This window comes from Drosophila kikkawai, chromosome 3R (genome assembly GCF_030179895.1).
Source record: "Drosophila kikkawai strain 14028-0561.14 chromosome 3R, DkikHiC1v2, whole genome shotgun sequence".
NCBI lineage: Eukaryota > Metazoa > Arthropoda > Insecta > Diptera > Drosophilidae > Drosophila > Drosophila kikkawai.
Window position 1 is genome coordinate 17,494,123 of NC_091731.1, and position 27,323 is coordinate 17,521,445.

The following is a 27,323-nucleotide window of genomic DNA, read 5'->3' on the forward strand; positions in this document are numbered from 1 at the left end:
TGCGACCCACCGTGACCGATAACCAAGATGAGCGCCACTCACGATGCGGGTATGACACTGCATAAAAACATTATTAATTAAAGTTTTCACTATAGATTTAAGAATTTTGTTCACAAAAGTAAGAGGTTCATCTTATTTCAATTACATAAAACTTTATAAAAATGTTAAACAAATTTTAATAGAATTGTTCAAATAAATTGTATCCTTTATCAAGGATTATCATCAAAATTTCAAAGTTTCATGAACACTATATTGCAGCCTTCTATCATAAATTTATGTATAAAGTGCCATGATAAGGGACTACTGTACTGAAAATATCGGTGATATATTGTATAGTAAACCGATATTTTCAACAGCTGAGATACATTCAATCGTCAAGGAAATACCCAGATATTTTAAGAGTGGTAACAAATACATCAGTTTTGCAGCCACCATACCGTACTATATTTCTTAAACAATCTTTGTGTTTTTTGAGAAACAAATAAATGTACATGCATTCATTTAAATGCAACGAAACTTAACAGCTCGTGACACTTTGAAATAATACCGATAGTGTCATCTTCTTTTGACAATCACTCGGGCAAATTCGATTTTGCTCGAACCCGAAGCGCTAAACTGTAAATTGCACCGTTGTTTCCAGCAGACGCAACAACAATTTACATACGCCGCGATGAGTAAAGGCGAGCTGACCCGCAAGGTGCTCAGCGATCTCATCTCCGAGTCCGAGTGAGTGCATTAAGAAGTACCGAGTGCACAGCTGCACTGATGCCGGCTGCCCGCAGTATGCGTCTGTCTGCTGTGCGCTCCGTTTTGATGGGTCCGCTGCTCCGTCAATGCAAGTTCCCGCGTCTAACTTGATCTATTGCTTTTGCCAGGACGCCCTACACGCCGGACAGCATCCTTCGCGAGTTTCGGGCCACGGACGACAAGCGCCTGTCTGTTGATGAGCTGGTTGGCATACTGAAGACCATAAGCCAGAAACGGCCCAACTGCGACGAGGTGGCCGCCGAGGTCAAGCAGGTCCTAAAGAGGTGAGTGCGCTGATTCGGCCTAATTGGGCAGGTCCAATATGCAGCTTTTCGTCTCCCTCTCGCAGCAAGGATCCTATGTATGCGCTCCTCGTGTTTGTCAAGCGATACTCCGAAGACTGTCTAACACCGCGTTCTAGTCTAAAGAACAGCGAGATGGCTACCGTCACCACGCCCTTACAAACCAAATCCTCTATTGGAGCATCTTCGGTTCCCAGAACAAGCCTGGCCGAGGGGTCGCACGATTCGCTGGGGCTTCCCACGTCGACGCCAGTAGTTAACCGGAAGTCTGACTCTGGTGCCAATGCCGCCGGTCGGAGCCAAGGAAATAGAGAGGAGGATAGAGAACTTGGTGATTTGAGTTTGGTAAGTGACAGACCAGTGCTGTCGTCCTTGGCCTCTTAACTTTTGGCTCTTCACAGATGAGAGAGCGCCTGCTGCTTGGTGCATCCAACAGATCCTTGAGCACCTTTCGGCCACCACCAACCGAAAAGTCACTCAAAAGCAGCAGTCAAAAGACCTTAGTGAATCCGCCGTCAGCGCCGCCTCCCACAGGCGTTCCAGAAGAGAGTCGAACCCACAGTCTTTGGGACTTTAACGACGTGGACGGGAACTCGGCTCTGGACCCGGAGATTGCCGCTTTGCCTATTGAAAGCCAGCAGAACGAGTTGCTCACTCAGCTGCTGTATTGTTTCACGGGTATTCGGGTGCCGTGTATAGTGCCCATACCGCCCGATCCATCCGGTGGTCTCTCCAGCTATAAAACGGAATTCGCCATTCACAATCAGGTAGACCGTTCGCTGGCAGAGCTTGTTCGGAAAATCCTGCCGCTAGCCTCGTACTTCGTGGGCATCCAGAGGATGGTCGCTGACTTGGACGGTCAGGGGCAGGTGATCAATGCGTTGAACGCTGCACTGACTGATGTCAGCCACGACTTTTACGTAAGTGGGCTACAAGAATACTGGTTGAAACATTTCCGCACAACTGGTAACGCTTCTCCTTCCCAACTCTAGCTTCTACTCATGCAGGCGGAGGACGAGCTGGAAAGGAATGAGTTGACCATGCAAAAGCTAGTTTACTACATGCAGCCAACTCTTTGGGTGATGGAGGAGATCTGGACAACGATGTTTGGCTTGCAGCAGGGTGAGCTGCGGGGCGCCGCTGTGCTAACGCACCTGCACGGGCGTATCAAGCGGCTGGAGGGGGATCGTGAAGCCCAGAAAGTAATTATTGGGCTGATGGGCAAGGCGGCTGAGCCGTACATGCGGATGTTGCAGTTATGGATCCAGAAGGGTGTGATCGTTGACCGCCAGCAAGAGTTTCTGGTGGAAGATTACGAAGAGGTACATTGCAACCAGCTGCCGGAGCACTATTCGGACGGTTATTGGGAAAAGCGGTATACTCTGAGACGCGACCACATCCCCTCGTTCCTTGAGAAATACTCTGACAAAATCCTTCGCACCGGGAAGTACCTGAACGTGGTCCGGCAGTGTGGCAAGCGTGTGATGCCCACCCAGCAGATGCACCTCGAATACGACCCGACCAGCGAGCAGCACGTGTCCGTTATAAACGAAGCATACTACTTTGCGGCCCGAATGCTGCTGGATGTGCTGCTGGCGGAGAACGATCTAATGGGCCACCTGCAGTCGGTGAAACGCTATTTGCTGCTCAATCAGGGCGACTTTACCATGCAGTTCATGGACGCCTGCGAAGATGAACTGTCCAAGAACGTGGACCTGGTGCTGCCCATGACGCTGGAGAACCTTCTGGGCCTCACGCTGCGCATTTCTTCTGCCCGCGACGATCCCTACAAGGACCATCTTCACTGCGAGCTGCTGCCCTACGATTTGGTCACGCAAATGTCCAAAATAATCAAGGAGGACAACAAGGAGGAGTACTGGCAGACGCAGGATCGCCTGGATCTCAGTGGCCTCGAGTGCTTTGCTTTTTCTTACGAGGTGAAGTGGCCTGTATCCCTGGTGCTTAATCATCTCGCCATCTCCAAGTACCAGATGCTATTCCGCCAGTTATTCTACTGCAAGCACGTGGAGCGTCAGCTTTGCAAGTGAGTGCGATCCTCTGTATTCTAATATGCAATCTTTATTTCTGACTGGGTCTCAACTACTCAGGATTTGGAAGGAGAACTCCATTGCCAAGAAGTTCTCGCCCCAGGCAGCAGAGCTGTACCGATCGGCATTTACGCTCCGCCAGCGCATGATGAACGCCATTCAAAATCTGGAGTACTACATGATGATTGAAATTATTGAGCCCAACTGGCACATATTTATAGAAAAAATGCAGGCGGTGGAGAACGTTGACAATGTGCTGCAGCTCCACCAGGACTTTATCGACTCGTGCCTGAAGAACTGCATGCTCTCGGAGTCTTCTCATCTTAATCGGGCCATATTCAAGTTATGCAAGATATGCTTGAAGTTCTGTGACTTTATCCAGGTGAGCTTTGGCACAACTGGTGGTTGGATTGTTGAGCTGTCAGCAACGTGTGCTTCTCCTGTACATATATACTATATTCTCGTTTTGTCCTTGTTCTTTGCTCTGCTGTCACACACTCTAAATCTCTTCCATTCGCCCCGCCTGCCACCACTACCAACTATGAATCTGAATCCGAACCCAATTCCATATGTTTATTTCCTTGGCCCACGTAATGCAGCGCTCCCAGCGTTTTTTTCTGGACGCCGAGCTCAAGTCGATGGTATGTGATAGCAGCGACGACAGCTCCGACGAATCTGATCCCGAGTGCTTGCACCGGCCACAGGTATTATGGGCTTGTGCTTGCCTTTACCGTTGTAGTTCTGTATGCTTTCGTTCTCTCGTTGGAGGTTTTGGTACGATTACCAATTCCTTGAATAATATTTTTATTTTTCTCTACCGAAACGAATTGGTATTTTTTAAATTATTAATTTTTTACTTTGTTGGTTGTAAGCATGAATTAAAGTACGCAAAAAAGTATTTAAGTATCACTGTAAAAGCCACACTACGAAGAGCAGTAGTATTAATCGTTTAAATACAGATTAAAAGTTGATTATTGTACAAGGATTTAGAATATTTGTATCGATTGCGTTGTTGTGTATTTATTTTATTTATAATTTATAAATTTGTATTTATAATTATTTATAAATGTGTGCCAAATTGGACTAATATTTGTTTTCTGCCCTTTTAGCTGGAGACCTCGCTGGATCCTGCCGATACTTTTTCGGAGAGGGTGAAACGATTCGATCTCGAGTTTACCGGCATTCTTATTTCCTTCCTGCAAAAGATCAACATTATGGCCAAAAAGAACACAGCCGATCGGTTTATAAATCTCGTACATCGCATCAACTACAACGGATTCTACACGGATCTAATGGATAAGCTCTGCATGAAGGATGCCTTGGGCTAAAGCTGCGCCAACACGCTGCCAAATAATACAAAAGAGCAGAAAAACGGGAACCAAGTATTAGATAATCGAATTTAATAATTGCCATTATTCCCGCATGTCTCCAAACCAGCCATTTCCACAAGCACAAATATTGTTTCCATTTTAGTTGTTAATTCAATTATTTATGTTTTAATAAAGCTTATAGCATGTATAAAAATATAAGGATAATTAAGTGTTAAACGGATTACTTTTTAAAAATATTTGAGAACAGCCTAGGTATTTATTTTGAATTTGGTAAAACTTAACATAATTTGAGTGGTTCCCAATATTTGCAGATTATCCTTGACAACAACCTTTCAGATTGACCGCATTTCCGTCATTGCAATTACCGTTAGAAGGGGAACTTTGGATTATGGAACACCTTGACTAGAAATTATTTTGGATGTTATTCTATAAATGCGAAAGTAACCGAAAATGCAGTCGTTAAAGTTAGACCTATAAATAATAACCAAAAATAGGCAGCTAGATTTGTAAAGCAAATGTGAATATTTAAGTTTCAAGCTGGTAGTCAAAAAGACGAAAAATCAGAATATAGGGTGGGCCCGTGCGTATACATAAAGATTACTGCTTCATGCCATAGAGATCCTTCCATTAGATTCGGGGCCCCTCATATTTCAATTAATCCTTGTTATAATTTTTAAAGTTTAAAATTGTTAGTGGCGAATTCAAAAAGTCGTCGAAAAACCATTGCATAGATATCACTTTAAAAAATGTTTCAGACAGGCAGATAATTCAAATAATAACGAACTTTTCATTTGACGCTTTTGGTCTGTCAGCTGTTTGCCATCTGGTTCAGCAATCTGTTGGATTTTGGTGTTATTCAGTTTTCTGTGCAACGGTCACACTGCCTTAACTCGCCTGTAAACAATTTGAAAATTGTGCATTTGTTTTGAACTCACCTGGTTTTCGCCCCAAAAGCACAAACTAAGCCGGCACAGACATTAATCCGGGCAAATAATCCCGAGAGTGCCAGTGATGTGGACAATTCCTCGTTTGATTATGGCCAGATTCGTTGGCAGGCACGCGCGTGCGCAGCAAACACAATCAATCGGGCGCCAGGACGAAGGACTCTACATAGAGAAATGCTGTGACATCGCGAATTAAGTCAGTGCTCAACGGAATTTGGTGGCATTTCAACGTGTTTTCGGTTGCAAAAATTCCTAAATAAAGAAGCGCACAACACACACGTTGTGTCGAACTATCCGTGTGTTGGTCTGTGGCTTAGTGTGTGTGTGTGTGTGTGTGTTTGGCGAGGGGAGGCGGAAACCTTAGGAAAGTAGAAAGTAAAAAATACAAAGTTTATGCAAAAGTAAATTCCTTCATTGGGGTGACTTGCCGTCTCGTGTTGTTGCCTACTTGGTCTGGTGGTTGCTCGTCCGCATCCTCATCCTCATCCTCCTGCTCCCCCCTTTTCCACCCTCTTTGTCAATGTTTTTTCCTAATGCAAAAGCGAAAAAATGTTTACAGTGCACGCTCTAAGCAGTGAACACCCTATATATGCATAAATTTATAACTGTATTTTCAATAATTAAAAAAAAAAAAAAATTTTCCATGATTAGAATTAGGGTTTTACATAATTTTAAGTTATTTAGAACCTGTAAAACCCTTTTTTATGATAATAAAACCATAAATAATGCTATTCCAGCTTGATAAAGTATGCATTTCGGTTCTAAAACCCGACTAGAAATTATTATTGAAATATTTAATTTTTAAAATTTTCACTAATGGACTAGCATATTAATTTAAATTGCATTTAAAAACCTTTTCAACCATAAAGTAACGCTGTCCTTCGTAACGAGCGTGCTCTGTACGCGAATGTGTGTGCATAAATATGTGAAAAAACAAAGACGGCTGCGCAAAAAAATCAATACTGATAGTAATTTCTCGGATGCCTTCCTTTGGCCGGGAAACACCACTAGATCCTTTCCCGCAGAAGGCGCAGTCAGGTGGTCATTGTCCGCTTCAAGGGCTGTCTTTCCTTTCCGTCTTCCTTTTTTTTGTTTTTGGGGTGACTCATTCAGCTCACGAACTCCGCATTCCACCAGCAACTCCCGCTTCTCTAGCAGGGTATGCGAAAACCTCGCCGCGTGTCCACTTAATATTGATTTCGATTCTTTACAACAGCACTCTACAAAAAAAAAAACACAGAAAACACGATTAAAAAGCTATTTGCGAAACGGCAAATAAAATGAAAAGTCAATAAATGGCCCGTAACTCAATTTGGCCCACAATTTTAACGGTTTATCGTACAGATAGAGTACACGGTAGTGAATAAAATCGAACAAATAAACACTTCCGTTCGAAAAAAGGTGACAGACGAGATGAAAACGCGCCTGGTCTCGCTCACTTATCGCGGCAGTGCGTCCGTCGATCCACGCTACTCCGCCTCCATGCTGCCATGGACCATAAACGACATCAGGTCAACAGAGAGTTACACCAAGGTAAATACATTCAAAGCTTACGCGATTATATCCCTACTTTGGAATTCTTTTAAGTCTTAACTGGAATACATTTGAAGTTGTTCTACTCCCACTTGAAAAGTATTATCATTTTTGTTTTAGAATGAAACTATGGGTTCGATCTGAGATATAGTATAAAGTTTCAATTGCATAGCTGCTTTGAGAATTTTATATTAGTTATCTTAAATTAAGGAGCTACATAATTAATATAATTTTTAACTATAATTATTATCTTATTAAAAGTAATGTTTTCTTCTGGATACAATTTAAAACTGTATAGGAAGATTATAAAAATTAAGCTGTTAAGTTAGAAGCTCCAAAAGTAATTATTTTCTTGCCAAATAAGATAATGATGCCGTTAAATATAAATATATTAGTCATTGAAGATACAGCTAAGGACTTATCTAGGCAGCTGTTCGAATCGTACTGTATCAGTAGCATTGCTCATTTCGACATCATTCCAAATAACTCATATTCTCGCAAGTAAACTCTTAAATGTACCATATCTTAAAAGAATTTTACCAAACACTCGTATGATGTATGTACGCACTTCTTAATCCTACACAGAAAAAATTCTGGTGGGTTAAATGAACAATTTCTTTTGGTTCAATAACAGTAAAGCTACTGTCAATGTATTTTGTTGTTGGATTTGGTGACTGCACGACAGTTTATATGACAGTCAATTACAGTCACCCTTACGTACGAGATTCTGTGTTTTTTCTTGTTGGCTTTGCGAGCTGTCGTAACTGTCAGCTGCAGTCAAAATACTGTAGGTTTAACGTAAAAAGTTTTATGTGTTTCTTTATCTTGTTTGGTATCGTGTATGTATTTTTGCATTCCCAAGGTAAGTAACATTAACATTTTATAATTTTATTAAATATTTTATGAAAATCCATTGATTTTTCTGCCCACTAAAATACTTTCTGGTATAATTCTGGTATATATTTCCAAACTTCTAGTATATAGCAAGCGTTTCTTGAAAAAACGATTTCGGGCACACTTAAAAAGCGGCGTCGGTTTCGAGAAGTTGTGCAGCGAAAAAGTGAAGTGAAAAAGTTAAAAGTAAAAGTTATGAGTGATATTGACGAAGTGGCTACCTTGGAGGATCTTCTGGAGGAGTGGGATTTCAGAGACCTATCGCCCACATTTCTCGGTAAGTTCACAAACAATCATTTAAAGTATAATTAGATCCGCAATTGGCATATGTACATATACATATATGTATATATATATATACATATGTATACATATATATACATATATGTATGTATTTACATATGCAAGTACACGTACGCTGCTGATCGCAAGAAGAAACGCTTTTAAAAGTAAAGTTAGTATACAGATTAAAATATATACATATATGTAAAAACTTATATTTGGCACTGATCCTTGATTGCTTTTCTTTATTTTACAATTTGAATAGCGATCAGCGGACATGTACATGCATGCAAATGTATTTTTTGGCTTCTTGTTGACTTGCGATGCCAACCATCTCAGGCGAGTGCGAGCAAGATAGCTGGCACTGACATCCAAGAACCGTTTGTTTTATATCTTATTATGATATATATAATTAAATCTTTTATACTTTTATATTTTGTTTTCAGGTGAGAGTATTCACATGTAACTATAAAACATAACTATGTAAATGGAATCAACAAAATGTAAGTAAAATATTTGGCCGTTTTCTATTAATTTTAATAAACAAATTTATTTAAATCAATTTTTATTTCAGAAAAGCTATAGTCGAGACAAAAGTACTAGTTCGGATGTGAAATATGGACAAATATATATTTGTGAGTATTGATAATCATCGTTTGACTTAATATTTATTTATTAATAAATTTACAATTATAATATTTAATTTATTTATTCATAATATAGGAAATATATATATATATAAGTCCATAATATTATTAATTAAGACCCTCTGTAAATATTTTTAAAGAATAAGTAATTAAAAAAATATTAATTAAGACCCTCTGTAAATATTTTTAAAGAATACGTAATTAAAAAAATACTATTAAAATTTTAAAATAATTTTTGGTTTTATTTTGGTGGTAATATGAACTGCAATTACTGTAGTCGGGGGTAGTCTACAGTAAAATAGTAAAATAGTGTATTTCACAATTTTCGTGGTTTGGCGCTTTTTAACCGCAAAATCGTGGTTCCATGTACTGTAGAGCAGTACATGTTACGTAACGCGTTACGTCGTTATACTGCAGCGTACAGTTCATGGAACCCAAGATTTTGGTTGTTACCTTTTAACCCACGAAATGGTTGGATTTACCCACGATAATTTTTTCTGTGTAGCTGTTTATCAGAATCTATTTCCATTTCATTGATTAAATCATCAATAGAACTGTGAACTAGCAATGGAGATATTGAATTTGATTGGCTTTTAAGTCCCATTCAATCTGCTGCACACGACCAAATCCTTTCTTGTTAATCCAATCAAATGCGATATGCAATAAACCGAGTAGCACACATATCGCACATGACGGGCTTCCTAGGACACACTTTGTCCGCCTCAGGGGAAAACAATTAAAAGCAATTTGCAATTATTACGGCTGGCTAAATCAATTATGTGCCAAGTGAGATCCTGCCCAAATAGCGAATGAAATTTAATTAGTAAGTTTGTTCTTCATAAAGGATAATTACGGCGATTAGCCGTTCATCGGAGACTTTGGATCTATAAATAGGGTCTTGGCAACCGATGACAAAATACGGATGCCTAATGACGAATGAAAATAACAACTACGTGGCTCAGAGCGAAAGGTGTAACCCAAACAGATTACCCATCCGCCACGTTGAACACGTGCAACAACAAGTATCACTTCCCTTTTTCCCACAACCCGTTCCTCTGGGTAATATTATTAGAAGCTGGGAAATTAATTTTAGCAAAGTCCGCAATTAGCCAGTCATCAGCGGTCTGCGCGTGTGTCGAGTGTCCTTTCTCCCCGAGGGTTTATCCTAAGGACAATCTGTCGCACACACGGCTGCGGTTAGAGAAATAGCACCAAGTTGTGTCTCATATTTATATCTGGTTAAAAAATATCAGTTTTTTAGCTGGATTGCTGTTGTATTTAGGAATTCCTTAATAAATATTAATCGTCGCACATAAAATAGCTGAATTCTCACCAAATTTTATTTTAAATCTCAGATTGCACAAATTCTATTATTAAATACAAGTATTCTAAGCATTTTAAAGAGATGAACAAAGCCATATAAGTAGACATGTCTGTCTTTTTTGTTTATGAAAGTCAAGAATTTTATATAATAAACTACCATTTGAATCACATAAGTTGGAAAGCAATAACTTGTAGTAGATGAACTCAGGTGTTCTTACTTTAAAAACCATTTGAAATTGCAGAATAACATAACAGAAACATTTACCCTACTGAGACGCACTGTTTAAAATGCGAAGCCCAGAGCCTTTGCTGCAAGAATCACCCTTTAATTATCCTTTTTGGTTTCCTTTTGCATGTGTGTCCTTTTTCACAGCTCAGGTGGCCGTTCTCGCATTAAAACGAATCCCTTCTACGTGCCAGTGTCGATGCCCCAAAGGATCTTTTCAGAGGGCAGTCGGATCTGGTTGCTGGCAATCTTTGCTGATGCTCATTGAATATATGTATAGCCCGATGGCCAGAGAGAGTTTTCCTGTCCTTGCTTAGTTTAGCATCAACCGAAATCCAGAAAGACAGCTTTTATTTGAAATACCAATGGGGATTATTAGGATGCTCGTACAAATAATCTTGTGAATTTCGGTTATACTTATCTGTTGCACTTATTAGTCTTTTATAGTAGTTATTTATTTTAGGTTTTCTGAACACAAAAGGGAGCTGGTGGATTAAGATAGCCACATTTGAGGAAATAGAGGTCGTGGTATATAAGAGCTTCGTCGTTTGTTAACATGATGACAATCGTGTCTCAACTTTAGGATACATTATATTCTTGAAACATTAAAATCACATAGAAATTTTTCAAAATTCTTTGATTTTAAGGCACTCATACTTAACATAGAGTATTTAACTCGAACTGCTCAACTTGAGTTAATTTATTTGTTTCAATTTACTTTTAAATGGGGACAAAGTATAACTTTTTTTCATAATTAAAACTTTACACTTAATATTAAAAGTACGATAAACTTATGCGCTTTAAAAGAAATATTATATAAAAATAATACTTATAAAATGGCTGCACCTCCTAGTTAGTTAGTTAGTAAAGACAAGAAGTTGTCTTTATGTGTGCTCTGAGTCTCAATGAATATAACGTCATCCAGTTCCGACCCACCATGGTGATTTCGCCAAGTATTTATCCTTAGCAGATATCAGTTTCAGGACCCATTAGTTCAAGCTCTGTGACATTTTATCCACACTCTGAGTAATCCACTTAGCATCCGTACTCCACGGAACAGACACTACTCGTGGCTCAAAAGAGAACGTAATTCGCTTCATATTTTCTGGTTTAAATATTTACTTAAGCCTGCACATTTGTTTATCATAGTTAGTTTCATTTCCCCTACCACTGTGTTCTTTTGCATTTAAGTTGACACAAAACAAACACGCACCCAGAGCGAAGGGGACAGGGCAGAGTGGCATAAATAAAAATGTTTGCCGACGCTCTCGCCCTTCTTTCATTCTTCAGTGTTGTGTGGCAGCTTATTGCTTTATTATGTTAAATAGCGCATGAAAATTATAACAAGCTTCTTGGATGGATGGACGAATGGGCTCGCCACGCCCACCGCAAAACAAGGCGAAAAGAATATGCGACATTGTCGGCGTTGGCAACAAAGTCATGCTAGTTTTTCCTTTCTTTCTGTTTATTTTTTACAGCTTTGGTATCTCCTCTCTGGGAAAATAGCAAGTTCATCTTTAGTTAGGGACTTGTGGTGTAATTATAGACATTCGATTGATGAGCCTCGTACTTATTCGATCCCTTAAAGGCTTTTATCCTTGGGAGTTTAACTTGCATATATCTCGTTACGTTGCAGAACTTCTGACTTAAATTGTACTACTTTTTGAAAGGGTATAAAAACCTGGGAAATACATATTTGAAAATAAATATATTCTAGTCAATAAGACTCTTCTCAGATGGTTAGTAGAGTCAAACCTCTTAAAAACGGATTGTTCATTTAAAAAATGCACAAAGTTTTGGAAACAGGGTATGTGGCAGTCGAGTTACTTATTTACTATTATATTTGGTAAAATACATGACTAAAATGACTAAAATATCCTTCACATTTCACTTTCGTAAGCTTAATTTCGCATATAAATCAAGTTTTACGAGCACTTGGCCAAACATTAAACCGAACGAACACATACTTATTCTGAATGGGTGACTTTTCATCTCGCAACAATGAAAAGGATGTCCATGCTCCCACCCACGGTACTCGTTCGTTTGATAAATTTGAATTACACGAATGAGGCCTGACAAGGATTTCAGGTGGCATGCCACCACTTCCTCCCACTGCCAACGATTTTCCAAACGCTTTTGCCGACCCGCGATGTTGGCGCGTGCTTCTCCATTGACGTCACAGCGCCAGGGAGTTGGGTTAAGGGAAAAATCAATACACCGCTTGTTTCATTTTCATTTTCATTTCCATTTTCCCATTTTCTCATTTTGCCTTTGCGGCTGTTTGAATTGTTGCCACTTCGGGTGTTTTTGCCGCCATCGCCTGCTTGGGAAGTCACTCAAGTCGCGGTGGTAATCCGCTTTCGGTCGAGTCACTTGAACCCACTCCTCGCACTTCATCCTCGCTGCTCTCGAGTGCCCCGGTGGCTCACGCTGCATATACGCTGTATTCCTAGGGCACTCACATTCACATCTTCGCCCCCCTAAGACCAAGACCACGAGCCACCCAGCTTAAACCCACTCGATTCCAGTTGGCTGGTGTTTTGCATTTGATGGAACCCGGTTTTGTGGTCTGCTGATCTTTGGACTCATGTCGGCCGGTCTCTTGACATCGTTGCCATGTCGCAGATGTCGTCCCCGGAAATTTATGCAACTGACATACATAAATTGTCCCAGTCCGTGGGGGAAAACTGCTAACGGAAAGCTGAAAGACCTGGCAATCACTTGGGTTATTTTGTAATTAAAAAAAAATATTTTCTATTTAAACATATGTAATATTGCATGTAACATAGAGATTGCTCGTTGAAAGGGTTTGGCTAAGACCCCTAGAGGAATCATTCTATAAATTATAGGTTACCGGGAATTAAAACTTATATCTTACATTACGAAAATTTAAAATAAAATAGATAAATAGTCTACTTAATTGCAGCTAAGTATTGCTTGCAAAAATCTAGTTTGAATAGTCACTATTATCATCTCCTTCTTTTTCTAAGCCAGAGGATTCCCAACAACCAATCATGCTAAGAACATAATTTTATTTGTAATTTGTAAAAACTGAATACAACTATTTCGTATTGGGCGAGTCTTCTTCCATCCAAGTCGGCAGGTTGACACTGACGCCGCTAAGCGATGAGCATTCGCTGCCCAAGGACAATCCACTGTTCGAAAGGGCATCGCTGTAGACATTATCTTTTCTGGGGGACAATTTCAACTTTGAATTCATGGGGGTGCCGAGTCTGGAAGTCCTCAATTGGCATCGCACTGGAGAAATCGCACCCAGTCGGGCATTCCCCAGCTGTCGACCAGATTTAGCCTTCTCGAACGGCATCAATTCACCGAAACGCAGTGCACTTAGCGAATCAAAATCCAGAAGGATGTCCTCCATGTACATGAACATAAGACCGCGATGGATCTTCATCCAAGAGGACAAGGCCGCCAAGCTCCAGAGCTGACTGGAGTGGCGGGCAAAAGATCCGCCTGCCGTGTCGTACACATGGCGCACACAGTCGATCAGCATGTACTCTGTCTTATACTCCTCCACTATATTTTCGTCAAGCATTTTCTGGGGGGAAAACGGAGCCCCGTGACACAGCTGAGCGGCTCCCCAGATGTACGGCACGAACTGAAACTTGTCCAAGCCATAGGCTCCCTGGCAGTTCGCCGACACCACTGAGTAGAGGACCTGCATCCGGCGCACAAATTTCAGATATCGATCGAACAGGATTAAAGCTGAGGCTGCAAGGTCCTGCTCCCGACGGAGAATCTTCGCCTCGAACAGACCGCACATGAAGAACAGGAAGCTGAGCTCGTGCCCCGTCCCGTACTCAATTTTAGTGGAGCTGCCAAAGGCCCCTGACAGGTACTGTCCCAGCTCGTTCACGTAGCTGCACTTATTCACAGGCAGCGCTTCTTCCAGTATCTGGTAGATGTCCCTAAGCATGATCCGTGAAAACCGTCGATAGCCCTTGTTTCCCAGATCCAGCGAGGCACTGGCCATGGTATCTACCACTTGAAAAGCCGGCGGACTCGACGTGACTATCTCGTCCAGTTTGTCAAATATGGTCGTCAAACGGCGTATGTTCTCGCTAACGGGAAAGCTGGCCGAGCTAAGGACTCCCTGGACCTCGGTGCTGACGTCGTTCAGGTATGAGATTAAGTTATAGAAGGCCTCCGAGCTCCGCCATACATCGATGTCCAAGGTGCTTTGAATGCGGCAAGCGACTTCTGTATTGGATATTATAAAAAATTTGGCAGCCTGTCTGGCTTCCTCATCCCGCTTCTCCTCCATATCATCAAATATATTCTAAAGTTTTTAGTTTAGTTTTCTTGTTTTTGTATTTGCTTAAAGTCCCTAAAAAATGATTACTTGTCAATACCCACTAGACTGCTAGTTACTGTTTTATAAAATCAAATACAAATAGCTCTTACCGATGTTTGATATGTACTTCAGTGACTCCAAGAAACGGAAACGGAAGCATGTAAACGCGCATAGCATACTTTTTTGGGTAACAAGAGAACTACAAACAGTTTTTCACAGAATTGTGTTAATACGTTTAAAAGTTAAATATTTTATATCAATTATCAATACTTGGATTAGTTTTAGTCTAAATAGAAGTTCGTTTTTTTAAGAAAACTCAATCTAAAAATAATAAATATTGATTTTTTAAGTTAATAATCGATCTCAACGTACATATGTATTATTAACATTTTTAATGACTCTGTTAGGTTGCGATTTTCTTATACATATGCTCATATAAATGTAAAATGCTAATAATAGTCTTGATCTTTTTGCGTACCCTATACTTTTTTATTTAAGACTATTTTTCAATGGTTGCAATGCGTGTTGTTAAGACATCAGGGGGACAATGTGAAAAAGCAACTGCAGTTAATGCTAATTATATGACTTTACTGCACCAACGACTGCAACAAGAACAACAACAGCAACTGCAAACAATGTACAATGAACAATTGTAGACAATTTATTAGGCAACACAAACAACAGCAACAACAAAAAGCAGCAGCTGCTGCTGCTGCTGCATGAAAACGTAATGGAAAAACAGTTAAAATGCATAAATCACTGGGCAATAACACGCGACGTCTGCCGCTGGCAGCGAACGCTAACGCCTAACGTCACGTCGACGTCGTGAATCTAATGACAACAACAATAATAACAACAACAAAATGGACAAACAACAACAACCACATAAGATGTAAGCACAAAAACAGTAATTTCAGCCCCACAGCTGTTTTTGACATGACGCTAACTGCACTTCAAAGCAAATGAATGTGCATGTAGGCAAACCCACATGAAGGTGGGAGCGAGACAGGTGCACAAGTATTAGGGTGAACCTTTGAACCTTTTTTACTGTAGTTTTTGATAAAGTTCACAACTAAATTAATTTGCCTCAAGAATGGGATAAACTTAACTAAAATTAAATATGCATTTTTCTTATATTTCCAAAATGTTTTCCTAGTTGTAGAACTATTTATTTGATTTGAAGTTTCTTTTAGGATAGCCTATACCTATACTGATAAGAATTTGCTAAATTAATTAATTATATTAATTAAAATAATTCTAAACACTTTCTCCTTTTTAAGGGTTCCCTATTGATTTCTTCAGAACCCCCGTAAAATTATATTAATATTAGTAATTTAATGTTACAAATATTGCAAAGCTAGCATATTTTCTTGATCGGTGAGCCACCCTAATTGGTACCCTCACCTAGGAACGTGATGGCGCCTACGGCTTAGCTTGATTTAAATTCGAAAACGCGGGGAAAAAGAAAGTAGCAAAAGCAAAAGGGGTCAAGCAGGCAATTGTCTCAGCGAAGGGATCAGATTACGTATACGCAGCGTGTCATAGCGCCCTTTTCATTACATTCTTTAAAAAGAACTCTGCGGTTATTTTATACAAACAGAAACAAAAGCTGAAAAAATATGGGTAAAGGGGATAGCAACGAAAGGAAAAGTATGCTTTTAGCTTTCATAAATGTAAAAAACAATTAACTAGGCCAGCGTTATAAGTTTAAAATGAACTCTCTTTTATCTTGCTCTTGCTTACGACTATAATATGGATACTCTGAACAATGTGATGAATTACAGCTTGGATGGCTTGAGTAGCTAACCTGCGAAGAAATCGATGCTTTGATATTATTTAAATCCCTGTTTACCTGGCAACAGTAGCCTGCGAGGCACTCAATCCGATACTCAGCGAACAAAGAGTGGCCCTGTCTGTAATGGACAGCAGGGATCCTTCGTCAAGTGACAAGGGAAAATTAATTAAATTTTTATTGTCATGCCCTGTTGGTTGCCTTTCAATTCGGGCCATATGTCAGGTATTTCCTTTTAACTTTAATTAAATGGGAAACGACGAGTTTTTTCTAAGTCAAGACGTCCTTTATAATTATCGGTTGCCTGGCAGCATCATTAGAGGTTCTTTCTTAGTCTGCCTTCTGCACTTTGCCGAAATACTCTTTAATCCCTATACTTTTTCCATCTAATGTTGATATTCCGCAACAGCAATTTCATTATTTTAGGGAAATAGAAAAATAATATAATATATGAGTGTCATTTAAATAAATATGGTTTCATTACATGTCACGTGAGGGTATCTGGGTTCTGGAAACTATAAGTTTTACTTTTCGTATTTTTCGTATTCCCCAACTTGGCTCTCAAGTTGTTCGTTCTGTTTTTAGTTGGATAAGTTACCGCCCCTCTGACGCACACGCCCACACACTCTTCTCAAACTCGGGCCACACTTTACTTTGATTTTAATTTAATTTGCGCAGGAAAAGTTTTCATTTTGCTCGACGATAATCAACGCTTTCATTTGCTGCCCCCTTGGCTTACCCTTCATGAAGGTGACTTGTTGTTTGTTTTTATTTTTTTCGAAGCGTCAATTTGCAAAATTAAAGTTTTTGGGGCTATCATTGGGTGGGGTTAACAACATAGTTTGAATGGAAGATTGGTATTTGGCTTGGATACTTAGGGGTTGACTTTAATTAATTCTATATTATGGCTGTTTCCTTGAAAATTAGAGTTTTCCTGCCTTACTTCTTTTACTTACAATTAACGTTAGTTTTAGTGTATTTCGTATATAGTATATCTATTTTTTTTATATTTTTAAAGCCTTTTATAATAGAAACGTAAACCGGAATGTATTTACATAAATAAGGTGTCGTTCATACATTTCCGATAACAAAAAAAACAGATCTTTCGTTTCAAAAATAATCAATTAAACTTTATAAAATGTCATTAATTAAAAAAAAAAAGTTCTCAGGACTTACGATTTAAAGTGTCTTTTCTATGTACAAGAAATGCCGCTCCGATGGGGCTAAGAACACAACGACCTGCTTTCCTGTCAACTACAGCTCCTGCAGCCACAACAACGACACACCCTTGCAGTGAGCACAACCCAATTTCCGCCTTGCCACACCAGTCCCAACCCCCCCAGCACATAGTGTCGCCACTCCCTAGTTACCAAGCTTTAGTTGTTAGCATAAAAAAGGGCCAAGAACAAAATGGAAAAGTAAAAATAAAAAAAATAAAAATACAAAAACAGTGGCGGTGAAGGAAGGGTGTCAAGCGACGGGTACCGGAAATGGAGCAGCCGCCATGTTGGCAGGCATGTCATGTCGTCGTTGTCACCATTGCCTGGTGCTATCTCGCTCTGAGGCCGCACTTCCTTTCTGCTTGTGCATGCAAGTATGTAAACTGATTAAAAAGAATTTAATACTGTTAATCTGCTTCGCGTAGTGGAAACATCTAGCAAATTACCAAACAACGCGCATTTATATGCTTGTGGTTTTTTTTTTGGCTGAATGTAATAGGATGATTCCTTATTATTCATATTTTATGAGGTTAAATTGGCAAATATAACCTTACATATATTAAATATAAATATAAGTTACATTCAATTGCCTCTGTTGGTTACCAACTGATTTATATCTTGTTTTTTTTTACTTGCAGCTATCGGTGGGCATCGAGCATGGCATATTGGAGTCATACAACTCGGACTTTGAGCTGCAGTTCAGCCATCCCCTGAAGCATATCGTCGGCATGTGCCGCATCATCCACAAGCCGCTGGCAAAGAGCATCGGGAACGGGTTTATGCAGCTCAAGTCGAGCCACTCCTCGGTATCCTCCACCGGCGCCACAGCCTTGTCCGGCGGGAGCAACACCAGCAGCTCGCTGACCGGAAACGGACCTCGCCACACACTGACCGCATCCACGTCCTATGGCTCACTCTCGTCCAGTGCGGCGTCCGCTTATCAGCAGCAGCAGCAGCTGGCGGCGGAGGCTGCGGCGGAGCAGCCGCAGAACTTCATGGAATTCCAGGGACCCATCACCGGACTGGTCTACTTGCTGAAGGACCCCAAGGATCCGCTGCTGCATATCTATCTCTTCGAGTGCGAGGCCGTAGAGGAGGTGAGTTCCGAGACCCGCCCAGAAGACGGATGGGAAAAGTTGTCGACAGTTTTGGCCAACATTGTGTCAGATGTCTGTCCGCTGGCAGTTCGTTTTCTCACAATCTCTGTCATTTCTAAGGGGAAAACTGAACCATTCTAGCCCCAACCAGTAAGCTTGTGTGTGTGTGTGGACAGTTTGTGGCCTTTTGAAATGCTTTCATATGGAAATGTTTAGAAAAGTTGCCACACAATAGTGTTCCATATAAAAACTACTTGGATTAAATTGCACAGAACGTGCAGGAAAAGCGCCAAAAAGGATTTTGTGGGTCTTTGTTCGCTGCATAATAAGTTTGAAATGCTTAATGAGCGGAGCGACCTCCGGCAACGGAAATGTTTTTAATGGTTGCATCAAGTTAACTTGGTTCAAATGTATAGAAAGGTATCTCTTTATAGAAAGATATATATTTAATGAGTGAATATAGGGATAATTTGGCTAATACAAGTTTTCTAAAATATTTTTAGACTGTTGCTATAGGATAAGGAATCCTTTAATTGCTATAATACAATTAATTTAGAGAAGGGTTGTACACTTTACCCTAAAGTACTCCTCCTGAACCGAGCTGTGTCTGCCAAAAATAGTAACTAACGAATTTAGCCCAAATCATGACCTCTTTTTGCTATCAGAGAACCCATACAGGCTGTTATATTCCAATGTCTGTAACGAAAACAACCCCAGTGGCTTGTGAATTGTTTGGACGCCCAGCACGCCATAAATCGACTTCCGTTTGCATTTCTAATTAAAACAGTTCAGCAACTAGAGAAGCAACTAAATTGTTGGTGTGTTCGACGAGAATCCACTAAATTAGGACCCCCTGCGTTGACCTTCGGCCGCAAGTAAGCCAAAAACACGCAAAAAGTTACTCCGAGTGAACTGGCCAAAAACAAATCCACTTTTACGCTTTTTCCAAAAGTGGTCACGCCCCTTCGATGGCGAACAATGGGGATGAAAAATTTAATGTCAGTTTTTGGTCGAAAACTTTTAGGAAAACAAAGCATGGAAATAAAAGCACAACAAAGTATGCTTCTATTTCATGGACGTTTTCATTTGGGGTGTTAGCTCTCTTGACTTTGGTAGTTAAGAAATATATCATATGGATTATATTGTAGAAAAATAGTAAAATCTGGCATATTCTAGCCAGTACCAGAGACTTTAAAGGCTGTTATTTCTGGGGATTTTAAACTTAAATTATATTTAAATTCACATTTTCTCTTTGCTTTTTTATTGAGACTTTCCACTTAATTTCATCGTAATTGGTAGTTTTTGTAAGTTGTTTTTGTTGGCTGCTCGTTGCATGTCAAAAGCGTTTTAAGCTCAAACAGTTCACTGTGCCCTGCGTTTCGGCCATGATGTTGACTTGGCCTCTCGATTGTTGTTGATAGCCGCCGGTTTTGTGGGTGTGAGCCGGCGTTGCTCGGAAGTTTTATTGAGTTGTGCCTCCTGCATTCAGTTTCCAGCAAGCTTTATTTTCGCTATATCTGGGTCAGTGTTCGCATTTTAGTCGCCTTAAATGCTTTACTACTTTGGATAGCATGCTAAGGTCTAATACAATGAGCGGTGTACACGCAGACATATGTATGTACATATGAATGTTTGTGGATATATGAATTATACTTTCCTATTTTCTCTCCTTTAAATTATACTTTAAAGTTGGCAAACTCCAAACCTCTCCAACACTCTCACCCATAAAAGTAATGTTTAATAGTTCGATACAATATTTTGTTAAAATTTGTATAATCTTTAATTATCCGTCGCATTTTTCTTAACCTCCTTCCATCCTAAGCAAGTCTTGTAGATTTTATTTTAATTTTTTTATTTACATGAAGGAGGGCAGATATATACATATGTATATATATTTATAATTATAAATGTTTTCAAACCCAAAGATTTAAAAGAAAGAAAGCTTAATTTATTGATGAACCATATACTTTTTTTTTAATATTCAAGGATTTATGTAACACTATGTATATAAATTATGATACTAAGCACATTATAATTGGATAATAAATACGAATTTTTATCTTGCTGTCTGTTTCAAATTTACGTTTTTCTGTTGTTTAGTCTCGCTCCAATATGTTTATATTATAAACTTTATAATCTATTATACTACTGCTAGCGCTAGATAAAATAAAAGCTTATAATAAATTACCTAAAAATTGATATGCACAGATAAATTTTTTAAAATTAATAATACATTCTTGTTTGCTCAGTTTAGTCTTTTGTTTGTTTTCTTGTATAGTTAAACTTTGAGAGAAATGTACGAAATTTAACAATTTATTTTGATTGCATATAAACTTAATGAAATTTTAAAACATTCCAACTTAAGCCAATTCAGTCTTTTTAATTAGGCTTTTCCAGCTAAGAAAAGCATAATTGGCCAAGTGTGGTCAGCGTCAACCTGGCGGATACGTTCTGCTGATTGAGCCGCTAATTGAAGCCATTAGGCGTTGAGATAAACGCTTTTTCCCCCGTTCTACATTCGCAGCAAGGAACAAAAACACAAAAAAGGGAAAGCCATTAGGAAAATGCGGGAAAAAATAAAGCTAATTGCAAGGATTCGGATAAGCGAGGCACACTTTTGTGGGCAACTGTGGTCCGCCATTCAGTGCCGTCGGCGTCAGCACTTAAACAACATCATAAGCTCGTAAATATTTAAAGCCTTGGAAGCGCCACCTGCACATTGTCCTGGCCAGAGCGTGGTCCTGTGCATCATTAGCAGGTGGATCCGTGCCATGTGCTTTGCTAAATGACGCATGGCGCAGAGCTGCCATTTGCCTGTTTAAAGTTCGGGCCTGTACTGTCCGCCTCCTGCAGGATCTGTAATGGTGCGGCACAGGACTCTCAGTGGGGTGATGGAACGGGGCCAATTCAAGGCGAAGCAGTGTGAGAAACCTGGTCCACCCATCAACAGTCCTTGGGCATAGCTGCCTCAACAACTCGGTTGGGCCAACAAGGAAACTAATCGAGTGTGTTGGCAACCTTTCAAACTGTCGGCAATTTCGCAGTCCTTTGAAGCTGCCATATCATGGTGCTCGAAGGAAATCGCTTAAAGTGTCCACATAATGCACACTGAAAGGGCGTCCCCAGAGTGTATATCCTCCGAAATGGCTGTTTGCTATTTTAAATATACAACTAATGCCCTAGTAATAGCAGTAAATGTACGTTATGTTTGTGCATTTAGTGACTATAAACTCTTGTTAACAAATTTTATTTCTAAATGGTTATGGAAAGAACCTCAGGAGTTTTTCTCATCTAAAGCTAGAGATTGTTACCCAAAAAGCTAGGACCGTAAAGTGATATTCAATATAAGTCCCAATTTTTTAAGCCCGAATGCATACAATTTTGCAGGTTGTGCACAATTTCCTGTAATTTTTCCGTTCACTTTTGCAGAAAAGAGCTCTTTGAAACCAATATTGAACACTTAAAGCCTCCGCTTCCCTTCATAGTATCCCTCTCCTCACCCGATAATTGGGTTCCACTTTTATTTCCTCGAATTGCATGCAAAATATTCCCTCCATCCGGTTTGCAGGATGAACTTGGCAAGCAAGCCGAGCCCGGTAAACAAATTGAATTTGTCGCACATCGGGGAAGGAAGAAGCATTTTGTTCCATGATTAGATTGGAGTCGGTCCTTTGTCCTGTGTCCCCTGCCGGTGTGTTGGTGGTGGCTTCTTCGTTGTGCTTGCCAAATTGATTTTATAGTCAGTGCTCTAGTTTGCTACTGGCATTTAAATGGAAAGTTGATTTAGTTTCAGTTTATTATCTGCATTTGCTAATAAATGAAAGAGAAAGGCCACTTTGATCTTTTGGTGACAATTAATTTCATGGAAAATAGATTTTTGGCTGTTCTGGCATTAAGGTTGTTCATTTTTATTGTAATTTAAGGCTTTGTATATAAATGTAATGCCCTTCGTACTTTTTATATCATTTATTACTATGTATAAGAAAGTTTCTTTTAACTTTAAGGGTATTAAAACCCCTTTAAATATGAACTTACTGTTTGCTCTGCATTAAAATAAATATTTGTATATGTTTTGCACTTTTGACTTTGACCGACTAAGCATCGATTGACGTTTGCCAATTGCTATTTCCCTTTAGCAATACCCAGATGTTGCATTTACCATGGTCTAGTGCCCAATGCCGGTTTGTAATTTATGATCTTATTTACCGCACGCAGTATTAAGTATTCGCAGTGTGGTCCGAATACCCAAATTTCTCTTGCTGCCGCTCTCGCTCTCTCTCCATCTCTCCGAGTTGTATCTTCTTCGATTTCGCATGCGCAGGTCGCTACGCTATATCTCACCATATCGGCATATCTCCATACCGCCGCCAGTCGGTTCCCACTTCTCGGATCGGATCTGGTTGTCGCGTCGCCAGTCGTTTGACGGCAATTGAATCGCGTGCGCGTTTCGCTCGAAAGGCGGCGAGAGTTACCCCGTCAACAATCGTAAATATATAATATTTGCAGAAAGTGAAGACGGGGAGAAAAGACAATGCGCCAACGGGAGACAGGCCATAACCGTCGAATCAACAAAAAATTTGTGAAATGGGCAAAATCAAAACTTGTTCGGGCCACAAATAATACAGTGATTAGCCAATAAAAAACACAACAGAGCGTGCTTGTTTTAAAATAAAAATAAATCAGTAACTAAAACGCGCCAACGAAAAGCAAAACAGTCTATATATACAAAATTCAAACGCGTGTAAATCATATCCAAACTCGTAGATATATACTTAGAATGCTGCTTATTTTTGTCCGTCTTGGCCATTCCTATTATTCGTTTACTCTGACATTTGTTTTTGCTTAATTAAAACGTCTTTAAGGAATCATTTAAAATACAATTCGATTTCTAGCGAAAATAAATTGGAACTCTGAGCATAGAGAAAAGGAGTGAATAAAAACTCTGATTTCATATAAATGCTGCCAGAAATACACCTGAATAGGGATCTCCTTGTATATAGTATATATTTTATTAAATAAAATACAGGCTTAGCTAGAACTTTTATCCCATAAAGTACGGATAGAACAGAGCTCGTAACTCTTACATAAATCAGTGCTGGCTAAGGCACTCAATAGGCTCTCTTTGTCCCAAATATCGTGTAGTTGCAAAGTGCCATTGCAAACATCTCTCGGAATCAATTCAGGCAAAGTCAATTAACGCGACAATTAGCAAGTTAAAGATAGGGGGATAAACAAATGCTGTGGCTATATACTTATACACACATATATACAGTTATAAATATACATCGGCATTGTGTTATTATCGGCGTATATCGGTGCTTTGTCTCGCATGTGGGTTACAGAGACAAGTGCAGCGCTGGGAATCTTTTATAATTGTAATGATTTATCGGCAGCAGCCAGTACTTTGACCCGCGCTATTTCTTCCCCTGCCTCTCCAACAGCTGATTGAGGGATCGATTGGTGGTCAGAGATCGGTTAGTGTTTGTTCGAAATTCGAAAATACTTTCGTTTAGTCGCGAGAATCGTCGGCTGGCCCTCGGAACACACTCGGTCTCGATGCGCATTTGTTGCCGGGCTTTTCGACGGTCATTTCCCACAAAGTTCACCTCGCGAATAGTCGTAAAAGCAGCTCTCCGCGGATTTAAATACACTTGGATTACCCTATACAGCATGTGAGGTGTGTGTTTGTGTGTATAAACAGATCAAGGATAAACTATATTTCAATAAATATGCCCAGCTAAATAGGGCCCACATTGTGCAACAATATATACTATAAAAGCTGAACCGGAATAAATATGTCAACAACGGGGCTTGTGTAAAATAAATCTGAACCACAAATCATACGCTAAACGGTTAACTTTCTCATAATAAATAATAAAAACAATTTTCATTATAATTTACACCATTTGTGAATGGCAATTGTGCGCACACCTCCAATAAAAGTTTTATTTAATAACCGATTAACAGAGTTATTAACCAAAACAAATTAAATTGGTCACAAATCAATAATAAAGAAATAATAATTCGGAGATTAAAAAATCCAAACCTTCAAGAGTTAAAAATAGTACTGAAAACAAAGGCTAATTAGTTTTTTGTGATGCAGCAGCACACCTTGTGAATACTTTTCCCCCAGCAATCTTGTGATTAAAAAAAACAAAAAAAAAAAAAAACTATGGAAAACTTGTGATAGAGTCATTACAACTCAAACTTTGCTCACTCAAAGTACAAGGCTAAAAACATATAGTTTCGCGATACCAGGCCACTGCTGTGTGCAGACCCAGTTGTGACAGTAAGTTTCGATAGCTGACGGCACACCTGGAAATCCCTCAACAATTCCAACCATCCCATCCGGCGCACAGAGATGTTCACAGTGCCGTTCCATCGGGACACCATCCTGACCACCTCCGTCAGTGATGCCTCGGTGCTCAACAAGAGTCGGGCCGTATGTAGAGACTCGGACGCTGTGTCCAGCGTCCAGTGTTCCGTATTCCCTGTCCAGTAACCCCAGTATTGACCACTAACCCACTGAATTGATTTCAATTTCGCCTTGTGTAATTTGTGAATGTGCTCGTTGCCTCTATTTACTTTCTGTTTGTGTGTTTTTGCCTTTCTGTGCGGCGTCTTATGCAATGGTTTGTTATGCATGCACTGCTGTGATTGCTTTGTTCTTTTGTCTCCCCACTAATTGCAGCGTTTAGGCCAAGTTAAAAGTTGACTTCGCCCTGGGATTTTCCATACAGAAACCCCCCTCCCCTTTCTTGACCTCCCTTTACCCGATATCCACTGCCACTGAGCGCTAATTGATTTGCCCTTGGGGTGGCCTTCTTCCCATCGACTGGGCTCAATAATAGACTAGCTCCGCCAGCATTGCTCTTCACCTTTCAAGTTGGACTTTTTTATATTTATTGAAATTTAAACGACAAGAGACAATTCGCATGTAAATGACTCGGATATTCTATTTTGCGGATTACCATATAGAGTGTATTTTTTGCTTTCACATCCCATGAGAATGCTCCTCTTCCGCGCCCACAACTCGTGCTAAATTAAATTCCGCGCGCGTGCCAAATGGTTGCCTGGGAGAAGGGTGGTCCGGCAGTCATTCTGCTGGCCGTAGGCGCCAGGAAAAGTTTCTCGAATTTGTCCTTTATGCGGCACTTGTCCATGGCCATGGCGGCGACCATTTGGGCCCTCTAGTGTCCAAGAGCGTGCAAAAGGCACTTCTGCAGCTTTAACTTTTCAGCTGAGTCAATTGTTCACTTTCGATGGGCTTCTCAAAGTTTCACAAAGGCCTCGCTCTTAGTTGTTTTTATTTTGCGCCCACCTCTAGTAGAGTTCAAGGGTATGCTCCTTCTGTATTCTACAAAATATATATTTATATGGGTGAAAAATATTTTTGTTTAGATTTTCTTATTTTAGAAACAAAGCTGGAAGAGTATTACATTTTTAAGTTTCTATTTGTAGGCTAAGATAATTTTTTGTGGCGTCCAAAAGTATGCAACGCTTTAAACATACTGACTCAAGGGTATTTTATGATCAGATTATGCATCTTTCGCTATTATCTCAAAGTACATTTTAAATTAAATATTAAGAAATATATAAATATCTGCACTTCAAGTGTTCGAAATCAAATCAAGATAAGCAAACGTGAAAATTTTTTCAAGGTCACAATTCATTGCTTGGAGCCGGTTGAATGGGATATAGCAAAACGCATTAAAGTAAAGGAATTAAGTTTAAATTTCAATTGATTTAGTTGCTTCGGGGAACCGGTCACAAATTGCCGGGGCAATAAAGTATCTGCGTTCAGCTTAGAGCTCTAAGCTGGCAAACGAATTAAACTGTAATTTAGCTACATGCTAAAGTATGACATTAACTTTAATCGCTTTAGCTTTTCGCCAAGTTATCTAGCTATATGTCCATTTTATACCCGATAGCCGAAAGATATTTGAGCCATAATTCGAATTAGCACAAGATAAACATCCCATGGCGTGGGGGCTTGGTCGGTCAGTCAATGATAAACACATAACAATAAACAAGGCGCTATTTTCTGTTTGCTCAAATGGGAACCGGATCGAACCCGGCAGCGTCGCCAATTGGCAGGAAAATGCGTTGCACACACACAAACGCACAGTTTTGACCTTAAGGCGAATGTAAACAAGTTGGTCTGGTGGCCTGCAATAATGGTGATGGTCATGAGTTGGCCATGCCAATTGTCATTCAATCGATCCGTCCTTTTGAGGGGCCGCAAACAGGGTTCAACAAACCACAGCAGCTGCTGCTACTGCTGCTCCGAGCCCCCTAAAAACGAAAACTCCAAAGCGAGCTCCAGGTCTTTATTATTATTCGCCAGACGCCCTGACATCGCACATTGCAATTTGCAATTGCATAAAAAGTCATAAAACAGCAAACGAGCAACGATAACAGCAAACGGCAGACAGAAGACAAGCAGACTGGCTGACGGGCAACACGACTAGAGGCAAAAAAAAAAAAAATGGCATAAAAATCGCTGACATAAAACATTAAGTATTATGGTTCAGATATTCGGGAAAATTTGCATTGGCTCTATCTTTATTCGATATTCCAGAATTTTATATTGTATACATAAATATTTAAAAATGAAAATTT

The 27,323-nt window shown here is 39.8% G+C and overlaps 3 protein-coding genes and 1 long non-coding RNA gene across 15 annotated transcripts in view; 3 read left to right on the forward strand and 1 right to left on the reverse strand.

The window, feature by feature from the left end:
- Positions 1 to 566: 566 nt before the first annotated feature.
- LOC108085462 (gamma-tubulin complex component 2 homolog) lies at positions 567 to 4,626 on the forward strand. 2 transcript variants are annotated; one of them, XM_017182076.3, is made up of 8 exons: positions 567 to 726; positions 876 to 1,031; positions 1,097 to 1,394; positions 1,451 to 1,969; positions 2,042 to 3,093; positions 3,158 to 3,479; positions 3,697 to 3,801; positions 4,207 to 4,626. In XM_017182076.3, exons 1-8 carry the CDS (start codon positions 671 to 673, stop codon positions 4,423 to 4,425), a joined length of 2,727 nt encoding a protein of 908 aa, XP_017037565.1. In that variant the 5' UTR covers positions 567 to 670; the 3' UTR covers positions 4,426 to 4,626. The 2 variants fall into 2 exon arrangements, with proteins under 2 accessions (XP_017037565.1, XP_017037566.1); XM_017182077.3 differs by lacking the exon at positions 3,697 to 3,801.
- A 916-nt stretch (positions 4,627 to 5,542) lies between these two features.
- The window catches only part of plx (PTB_TBC1D1_like and TBC domain-containing protein plx), a 30,334-nt gene continuing 8,553 nt past the window's right edge, over positions 5,543 to 27,323 (forward strand). For 2 of the 9 annotated variants that reach the window (XM_070286415.1, XM_017182014.3), the window contains exon 1: positions 24,669 to 25,143. In XM_070286415.1, coding sequence (XP_070142516.1) covers positions 25,063 to 25,143 — 81 coding nt within the window. In that variant the 5' untranslated portion in view covers positions 24,669 to 25,062. Of the gene's footprint in view, positions 5,677 to 6,588; positions 6,906 to 17,522; positions 17,678 to 18,242; positions 18,702 to 23,082; positions 23,187 to 23,960; positions 24,379 to 24,668; positions 25,144 to 27,323 lie in introns of those variants that run through there. The other 7 variants (XM_017182008.3, XM_017182010.3, XM_070286414.1 and 4 more) reach the window with 7 other exon arrangements.
- On the forward strand, positions 7,902 to 8,925 carry LOC108085427 (uncharacterized). 3 transcript variants are annotated; one of them, XR_001771095.3, is made up of 5 exons: positions 7,902 to 8,076; positions 8,347 to 8,461; positions 8,528 to 8,584; positions 8,656 to 8,716; positions 8,805 to 8,925. It is a non-coding gene; the product is annotated as an uncharacterized lncRNA (long non-coding RNA). The 3 variants fall into 3 exon arrangements; XR_011445109.1 differs by lacking the exon at positions 7,902 to 8,076 and adding an exon at positions 8,203 to 8,253; XR_001771093.3 differs by lacking the exon at positions 8,347 to 8,461 and having other exon boundaries at positions 7,907 to 8,076.
- On the reverse strand, positions 13,290 to 14,659 carry LOC108085426 (serine/threonine-protein phosphatase 2A activator). Its single transcript, XM_017182015.3, has one exon. It carries the CDS (start codon positions 14,560 to 14,562, stop codon positions 13,339 to 13,341), a length of 1,224 nt encoding a protein of 407 aa, XP_017037504.1. The 5' UTR covers positions 14,563 to 14,659; the 3' UTR covers positions 13,290 to 13,338.

Excerpts from the sequence above, each read along its gene's own strand:
- LOC108085462 (XM_017182076.3), top strand. The coding sequence starts at position 671 with ATGAGTAAAGGCGAGCTGACCCGCAAGGTGCTCAGCGATCTCATCTCC. Across the intron at positions 3,094-3,157 it reads GTGGAGCGTCAGCTTTGCAA|GATTTGGAAGGAGAACTCCA; the intron begins GTGAGTGCGATC and ends TCAACTACTCAG. Across the intron at positions 3,480-3,696 it reads AGTTCTGTGACTTTATCCAG|CGCTCCCAGCGTTTTTTTCT; the intron begins GTGAGCTTTGGC and ends CACGTAATGCAG.
- LOC108085426 (XM_017182015.3), bottom strand. The coding sequence starts at position 14,562 with ATGGAGGAGAAGCGGGATGAGGAAGCCAGACAGGCTGCCAAATTTTTT.